The sequence below is a fragment of the Bufo bufo genome, chromosome 1, assembly GCF_905171765.1.
Source record: "Bufo bufo chromosome 1, aBufBuf1.1, whole genome shotgun sequence".
Taxonomy (NCBI): domain Eukaryota; kingdom Metazoa; phylum Chordata; class Amphibia; order Anura; family Bufonidae; genus Bufo; species Bufo bufo.
Window position 1 is genome coordinate 68,838,466 of NC_053389.1, and position 9,499 is coordinate 68,847,964.

Below are 9,499 nucleotides of genomic sequence, written 5' to 3' on the forward strand. Positions count from 1 at the left end.
GTTCCGTCAAACCGGATCCGGCTTTTACATGTTAAACCCGAAAAATGTGAAAAAAAAGTTAAAGTCCATAAATGGCGGATCCGTTTTTTCCAATGCATTTTTTCATTGTGATCAAAATCCTGATCAGGATTCAAATGTAATCCGTTTTCACACGTTTTTCTGGATCCGGCGGGCAGTTCCGGTGTCGGAATTGAACGCCGGATTCAAACAACGCTAGTGTGAAAGTAGCCTTAGGCTACTGTCACATCTGCGTTTTTGCTCGATCCATCATAGGTTCAGTAAAAACGCATCCGGCATATAATACAACCGTCTGCATCTGTTCAGAATGGATCCGGTTGTTATATATCCCAAATGAACAAGACGGTCCGAAAAAACTGATCGTCACCATTGACTTAGGCCTCATGCACACGGCCATTGCCCGGCCGTGGCTTGAATGGGTCTGCAATCAAGAGCTGCGGTGCGGAATGGAGGCATGGAAGGAGGTGCGGAATGGAAGATGTGCTTCCGTGGTGTTTCTGTCAGTGCCTCCGCACCGCAAAAAAATACGAATCACAGACCCATTCAAGTTCGCACATCATCTGTACTTGGTATTGCACCTCAGGCTCATTCACTTGAGTGGATCTGAGCTGCACACAGGCTATGTGACCAATAAACGTGCCATCATTAGCCTAGGAAGAGGTCGCAGTGCTCAACGGAGCACTGCGACCTCTTCAAACAATTTACCAATAGGGGTGCCAGGAGTCAGACCCCACCTATCAGATATTGATGACCTAAGATCATGTCAATATAGGAGTCTCAGAAAACCCCTTTAAAAATTGACCTTTTTTAGCCAAATACCTACAGTATGTATAAAATTAACCACCTCAGCTCTTCACACTTATAATGAATTATCATGATGTCCAGCTCATTAGGCTGAAAATCTTAGGCCAGTTTCACATTTGCGGCAAACAGATCCGTGAATAATGGGCGCAACCATGCGCTGCTAAGATACCGTCCGGCCCTATTCACCATAATGGGGACCGGTGAAGATCCGGCCGCTAACTGGCAAGTATGTCGAGGAGCGGCCAGACAAACACCGCTGCACGTAGCAGTTTTCATCTGACCACTTCTCGCCATATTTGCCGGCGGGTAGCTCCCAAATCTCTGTCGGCCCCCATTATAGTGAATGAGGCTGGACCGCATCGTGGTAGCGCATGGTTGCGCCTGGTATTCACGGATCCGGCAGGCTGTTTCTAAGTTCCAGAGGTTGCTGATTAACCTCACATTCTGCGTAGACCACAGTATGCTTCCATGTATTTGGTCAGAACAAAATGAACACTTTAAAGAGTTATTTGACCCAATCCTTCTGCAAACAGATTTTTCGGACTGACTGTGCCCATTAACGGACATTGCAGAGAATCTTGGCCTGCCCTGTTATTGTGCATGTTCCCACATGTGAACTGAAGTAACCTCTAGCTCGTAGACAGGGAGCTTTTGTAATGATGGTCGCTTGGTATTTTTCAGTCCACCATTGAGCGGTTTTTGAACAAAAACAAATATTCACCGCCCCCCCCCCCCCCCCACCTCTTCCCCATCCATCTTCATGACTGTGACTCAGTGTCCAGGGTTTACTGAGCTAATCAAACTTCCAGCATCACAAGGAAAACAGGGACACGTCAGGAATTCCACGTTGTAAAAACAATCTAAAGTCCAGAACACTGCCTTGAGGCACCGCCGATACAGGGAGAGTCTAATATAAAGGGCTTGTGGTTTCAGCTCATCATCATCATCATCTAACGTAAGGAGATCAGGTAAGGAGACAGGTGGCAGTGGATGGGAACATAGACAATATATGGAAGAAAATCTAGGGGAATTATTGGTAGATCTTAACCAGACTTGCTCAGGATTCCTCACGATAACTCTCTCTTTTTTACAGATTTACAGCACTAAGGGTCTGAAAACTAGGTTTCGAGTCAATATGCTGGTGAGAATAGCAGTGCTTGCACTGGTACTGTGCACAATCACAGGTCAGTATGGGTTTATGGGGTAGTTGTTTCTTGACAAAGTACATATTGTAAAGGGCAATGAGTTGGCACTGTGCCAACTAACCGATTTGGCTTTGGGCTATCTCTAAGGGTGTTTTCCTGGAAGTCCCCTGGTTTTCACCCTTTAACCCCTATACAGGGATCTGGTCTTCACTGCAGGGTAGCCACCAGGCCGCTACCTCTTGAGATAGTCCTGGTGTAGTTAATGACTGACCTATGGGGGTCAGACACATCGAGGAGTGAGACAATAGTCAGAAGACAGGCTGAGGTCAGGTCTGGAAGAGTTTAAACATATCCGAGAAACAGGGGTTAGGTCAGCAGACAATGGATTAATACAGGATAAGGTCAGGGCATGTAGCGGAGGATTATAGATGCTTACCAGGCAGAAATCTGTATAAAATAATAACTTTTAGTCACCATCAGAATCTTCTGATCACATCTACTATACATTATATGTATTTATATGCTGTATATACAAATTTAGTGAATAATCCTCCGGTCATTTCCTATATCACATCCACCAAAAGTGGCATGGAGCAGAAAGAGGAAGAATAGGAACATGTGATACTTTCATTATAGGATCTTGTTTTGTAGTTTTTTCATGATAGGGTTTGATGAAGAACTGCATTATACTATACTGGCAGTACAGCCTATGACCTATAGCATCCTGCAACTTCCCAATGCTGACACAAGTTGTCAAGTTGTCACTACTGACAAGGTTGAGGTCAGGGAAGCCACAGTCTGTCCCGGAGATGCAGCCGACACATGAGCCATGTTTCCCGGACTGAGCACGATTGTGTGAATCAGGCCTTTTATCTTTCACTGGCAGTTGTCAATCATTGTGTGACTCCACCCACTGGACTCCTAAGCAAAGAAAGGCAGGGATTTAAATAAATAAGATACAAGTTATACTGAATCCTGAAAGTCACTGAGGCAAATTTATTGAGTCGATATGACCCACCATAGAATGCGCCCGCCTTGAAATGAAGGCCCCTGAAGGTTATTTTTGGAATAGACCTTTCTGTAAAGAAAGTGACTCCATTAATACCATTATTATATACAATTAGTTTCCGTAACATTGTTCATTGCTTTAAAGAGAACCAGTCCCCTCGCCTGACATGTCTGTTTTAGTAATTACCTGTGTTCACCAATTTTGGAGCATCATTTTTTAGAACTGTGTTAGAACTCTAGTGCCACCCCTGTGTTATTCCAACTAGAAATTTTGTGAATAAAATGACAACTGGGTTTGACCATTTAGGGGCATGTACCTACATGTTCAGGCACTGTCTTAACAAAGCTGACCGCTTTGGCAAAAAAAAATTACAATACCCAGTTGCTAATTGATTGCAAAATTTCTAGGAAGTGTAAAGGCATGACACAGTTTCTATTTCATGGTGAACAAAAGTATTTATTAAAACATTAAAGGGGTTTTCTGGGGTTAATAATTTATTAATATCAGATAGGTGGGGGTCTGACACTTGGCATCCCAAAGATTAGCAGTTAGTGGCAGCTGCAGCTCCAGATTAAACAGTGTATGGAGCCGAAACACCACAGCTCCATACACCATGTAGTGGCATTCTTGGGTATTGCAACTGATTCTCCATTTAACTGAACAGGAGCTGTGTACCACTACACAGTGTACGGAGCTGTGGTGTTCCGGCTACATACACTGTTTAATGCCCAGAACCAAAGCTACAAGTGATGGCTGATCGGAGTTGGACTTCCACCGATCTCTAATAATGACCTGTCCTATGGACTTGTCATCAATATCTTAGTTCCATAAAACCCCTTTTCTATCAGGATAGTTAACATGTCCCCTTTAAGAAAACCCATATGTATAACTGAATATCCTGACAATGTACTTAAAGGGAACCTGTTGTATTTGTCTAGTTAGGTTCCCTCAGAAACTGATCGATTATTTTTATTTTTAGGATCCCAGGCTGACATCAGCTCTGAGCAAATATCTGATTCTTTCTGGAAGTACTTCTCCCAGCTGAGCAGTGGTACAAAGGATAGAGTGGAGCAGATACAGCAGTCTGACGTCAGGAAACAGCTAAAGTAAGTTGGCGGGATGGGAGCGTATCTAATGGGGGCAAATTAAAATTACTAGAGTATAAGGAAGCAATATTAAATGGATTCTCTAGGAATTAAGAAAATGAAAATACTTAAATATTACTTTATGATAAATATGTTACCTGTAATGGCTTGTTTTGTATAGGGAGCAATCATTAGGAGAAAAAAAATGGCCACCTTCCTATTAGTCCACACAAAACCTGTCCTAATCACACATCAGGACAAGTTACTTTACAACACTGAGGTAAAGAGCTGCCTCTTCCTCCTCTCTTCTTGTCAGGGATTATGATCCTGCAGGGGCGTTGCTAGAGTCTGAAGAGATCTGGGGCACGAGCCCACGTGAAGCCACGCCCCCACCCTATGAAGCCACGCCCTCATCACCACCGGGGGGGGGCCTTCACAGTAGTTATTAACCCCTTTCAGCAGTCCCCCCTTCAGTGAAAGGGGGACTGCTGAATGGGGTTAATAACTACAGTGAAGGGCCTAGCCGTCTGGCCAACCCCACAGATCATCCATAACAGTGTCATCCACAGATCCCCCATAAGTGTCATCCACAGATCCCCATTAGTGTCATCCACCACAGATCACCATAAATGTCATCCACAGATCCCCCTAAGTGTCATCCACAGATCCCCTCCCCGCCCAGCGCCGCTTCCTAGCTAATTTATTCACTTCACCACACCTCCTCTTCTCATGAACTCCATTCCCACAGAGATTCAGCTGAAGATCTTATTAGCTGTATTCAGGATCATAATCCCTGACAAGCAGAGCAGAGAGGAGGATGAGACAGCTCTTTAGCTCAGTGTTGTGAAGTAACTTGTCCTGCTGTGTGATTAGGACAGGTTTTGTGTGTACTAATAGGACAGCAGCCATTTTGTTTCTCCTAATGACTGCTCCCTGGACAAAACAAGCCATTATAACTAATGAAAGGTATTTGGGAATACATTTATAATAAAGTAATAAAGTATTTTCATTTTCTTAATTCCTGGAGAACCCCTTTGAATGGGATGTCAGCACAGAGGAGAGGGAATAAATCAGCAATAGCATGTACTGAGATCCAACAATGTGCTTGGAATCTCCTAAATGTAACATGCAGGCCGCCGAATATCTATCTATATCATATCTATCTATCTATCTATCTATCTATCTCATATCTATCTATCTATCTATCTATCTACTATCTATCTCCTATCTATATATCTATCTATCTATCATACATTTATCATCTATCTGTCTATCTATTCGTCCGTCTATCTATTCGTCCGTCTATCCGTCCTTTCTTTTTCTTTCTTTCTTTCTTTCTTTCTATTTTTCTTCATTTATTTCCTTCCTTCCTATCTAACAAATATCTGTCTATCTCCTATCTATCTATCTATCTATCTATCTATTTATCTATCTATTATCTATCTATCTATCTATCATACATTTATCATCTATCTGTCTATCTATTCGTCCGTCTATCTATTCAGCCGTCTATCTGTCTTTCTTTCTTTTTCTTTCTTTCTTTCTTTCTTTCTTTCTTTCTTTCTTCCTATCTAACAAATATCTATCTATCTATTTATTATCCATTTCTCATCTGTCTCCTATCTATATATCTTTCTTTCTTTCTTTCTTTCTTTCTTCATTTATTTCCTTCCTATCTAACAAATATCTATCTATCTATCTATCTATCTATCTATTATCCATTTCTCATCTGTCTATTTATTGATCCTTCTATCCGTCTTTCTTTCTTTTTTTTTCTTTCTCTCTCTCTTTCTATTTTTCTTTCTTTATTTATTTCCTTCCTTCCTATCTAACAAATATCTATCTATCTAGATATCTATCTATCTTTATCTTCTTAGCAAGGCCCATAATCAAAATTTTCATTGGGTATTGAAAGAGGTTTTTACATATCCATGTACTGGAGTTTTGTTTTTTTCTTTGTCGATTTAAAAATTTCAATGAGGGCAACCATTCTGGCAAACTCTATAAGAATGATATATGATCTTATGATGCTTTAGAAGCCCCACCACTGTGCACATCACTACTATTGATGAAGATTATTGTTTTTGTAGTAGCTAAATCCTTTCCTTTCTTCGCAGTATTCTGATAGAAGAAAACCTGAAGAGTGTAAATCTATACGCAGGAGATTTACAGCAACAGCTCATTCCCTTTGCAAAACAGATACACGAGCAGCTAACCAAGGATTCAGAAAAGTTGCGGGAGCAAATAAGACAGGAGCTGGAAACGCTGAAGGTCAAGTTGTTACCATATGCGGATGAGGTGCACAAGCAACTGAACAGGAACGCAGAGGAACTCCAGATAAAACTGGCTCCATATGCAGAGCAGTTACGGACCCAGCTGGATAAGAACACCCAGATAGTAAGCAAGCAGCTAAAATCTGTAACCAAGGAGTTGGAAGCCAAGATCAGAGAAAATGTTGACCGTGTTCAGGAATCACTGACCCCATATTCCCAAGAACTAAGGGCTACAATAGATGACAACGTGGAACAACTGAGAAAGCAAATTAAGCCGGTCACTGAAAAAATGAAAGATAACATCGATCAACAACTCCAAGAGCTGTATAAAAACCTTACACCCTATGCAGAAGATGTCCAAGATGAGCTGCGCAAGCAGATTGAGGCCATGGACTTTCAGATGAAGAAGAATGTTGAGCAGATGGAGGGCAAAATCTTGGAGTTCACTGTGCAGCTGAAAGAACAACTTTACCCCTATGCCAATGAGCTAAGAAGCACGCTGAACGGAGATTTGACAAACGCCAAGCAGAAATTGGAGCCATATTTTTCTGAGATGAACCAGAAGATGGACAAGAAGATTGTTGAGTTCAAAGAAACAATGAGCCCCTATGCAGATGCCCTCAACAAGGCCCTTGTACAGAGAGTGGAAGACATGAAGCAGAAGCTGGGCGAATACACGGTCACCATACAGGATCAAGTGGAGTTCTTAGAGAAAGATGTCCGAGACAAGATCCAATATTTCATCAGCAAGGGCGTCTCCACCGAAAACTAAATTTTATTCTATTGACTTTATGCCAGCTGATAGACGTCACTCAAACTGACACCGTCAATTGAGAAAGAGGCTTTCAAACTGAACTCATAAAACTGCTTACATCTATTATATTGTACTTTTACTATGCTTCTGTAACGCCCCAGAGTGCCGTTACCACCTTTGCGCCTTGCTACTGTCTCCTATGGTTAACCTCATGTCATCATACTTATTTATTGCAGGACCGTCACACTGTGCATATCTATTTTATTGCAACTGTTTATGTTTTCATGTAATGTGCCTGATTCACCAGCAGATGGCGGCAAACATGGTAGAGCTACAGGTACCTAGAATAGGACCTTTCCTTCCATTCTAACCCCCCTCTGTGGTGTGGTGGGTATTTTTCCCACTTGCTGCATGAAGGAAGCAGGAGCCCGGTCCCTGCTGGACGATCCCTGTCTGGGCCAGCTTGAGCACCTTCAGCTCAGCTGGATTAGGAGGTCAAAGCTCAAAGCCAGGAGACCAGGAGGACAGTTTTCCCTAGATAAATTTAGAGACAGACCAGACCACAGAAAGTGAAGTACAGCATAAAGAAGAAGCTGAGTTCCATAGCCAGCCTGTTAGCATAGCAGAGCCAGAGAGCAACAGACGTAGTAGAGAGGAGTTTGTCTGCCACAGTTAATGCCAATTCCTGCTGGAAACTAAGATAAATCCTGTAAACTGTTTGGAGAAACGTTCATTGAAAGTAAAGCTGCTGTTCTACTATATACAGGTCTGGACTCAATTTATTTCTTTATCCCCTTTACCAACTACCCCTTTTCTCTGCTGCGGACAACACCGCCCGGGGTCCAGCGTATCCAGGTAGGAGCACTGTGACAAGTGCAACACCATTAAGGGACAGTTAGGCCACTCTACACCACTCTGGCATTCCTACACCTGGGTACCACCACATCACTAAAAGGGTCCCTGTTCCCGTTGTTGCTTCACTGCAACTGGCATCACGACAAAATATTTATTCCATTACTAAAAGGGGACCCCTAGCCGCGGTCGAGACCGACGCACTTCTGTTGTTGAGCAAGCCTTTTACGGGGTTGTCTCACTTCAGCAAATGGCATTTAACATGTAGAGAAAGTTAATAGTTGGCATCTTCTCTTTCAACGTGAATGCACAATAGACGAATTTCCTGTAGGTTTCTCGTAAGCACAGCAACCAGTATGTTTCCTGCAGCTAAGGCCTTCTGCACACAACCGTAGGTGTCCCGTTGCCATATTGTGGACCGCATACGCACTGTTCCTCATAAGGGCCCCGATGCGGACCCATTCACTTTAATGGGTCCGCAACTCCGGAGATGCGGAATGGTGCGGAACGGAAGCATGGAACCCTACGGAAGCACTACGGAGTGCTTCAGTGGGGTTTTGTCCCGTGCTTCCGTTCCGCAAAAGGATAGAACATGTTCTATCTTTTTGCGGAACGGCCGGATCGCGGACCCATTAAAGTGAATGGGTTCGTGATCCGCTGCGGCTGCCCCATGGTCGGTGTTCGTGTGCAGGAGGCCTAATGCTGGAGTTCGTTGCCTCCCTTTAACTTGTATTTTTTATTTTTACTCCTGTTCAATAAAATGCAACGGAGCAATGCACAATGTATGGTACAGTCAGGTCCATAAGTATTGGGACATCGACACAATTGTAACATTTTTGGCTCTATACACCACCACAATGGATTTGAAATGAAGCAAACAAGATGTGCTTTAACTGCAGACTGGCAGCTTTAATTTGAGGGTATTTACATCCAAATCAGGTGAACGGTGTAGCTGTGCTTAGGGCAGAGGGCATGTTAATACAGTGATACCCTGATCACGAGTGCCGCTGTGTGAGCACAGGTTCTTTGATACTTCGCTCAGCCTATAGGGGAGCAGTTTCTGGGGATATCTGGCCCAGTGGACTGCAAGTACTAATATATGCAATTACCAGTCTGCTAGATCATACCATAAGCAGCTGTAATAACATATTGCATTTTATGTAGTAATCCAAGGCTGGGTGGTGTACTCATTTTACCTTATATATCAAGGCTGGATATCAATTAGTGTCCCAACACTGGATTCTTGCCACATATATAAAGGTCATTTATTCAGGCTATCAGAGTTGTGGATGGTATAATACAGTTCCCTCTCCACACTACTAATTCCTGTACGCCTGATTTTATCTATACCCAACCTTTTTTTTTCCTAATAAAATATTTATTGTTTTTTGTTACTAACGTTCTGTCAGGCTGTGAATTGAACGGTGTAGGAATTACAACATTTTGCATATGTGCCTCCCACTTGTTAAAGAACCAAAAGTAATGGGACAATTGGCTTCTCGCCTGTTCCATGGCCAGGTGTGTGTTATTCCCTCATTATCCCAATTACAATGAGCAGA

General features: G+C 42.7%; 1 protein-coding gene across 1 annotated transcript; it reads left to right on the forward strand.

Moving 5' to 3' along the window:
- Window positions 1–1,636: 1,636 nt before the first annotated feature.
- LOC120996263 (apolipoprotein A-IV-like) lies at window positions 1,637–7,849 on the forward strand. Its single transcript, XM_040426074.1, has 4 exons — window positions 1,637–1,790; window positions 1,916–2,006; window positions 3,956–4,082; window positions 6,179–7,849. Exons 2-4 carry the CDS (start codon window positions 1,958–1,960, stop codon window positions 7,104–7,106), a joined length of 1,104 nt encoding a protein of 367 aa, XP_040282008.1. The 5' UTR covers window positions 1,637–1,790; window positions 1,916–1,957; the 3' UTR covers window positions 7,107–7,849.
- Window positions 7,850–9,499: the final 1,650 nt, after the last annotated feature.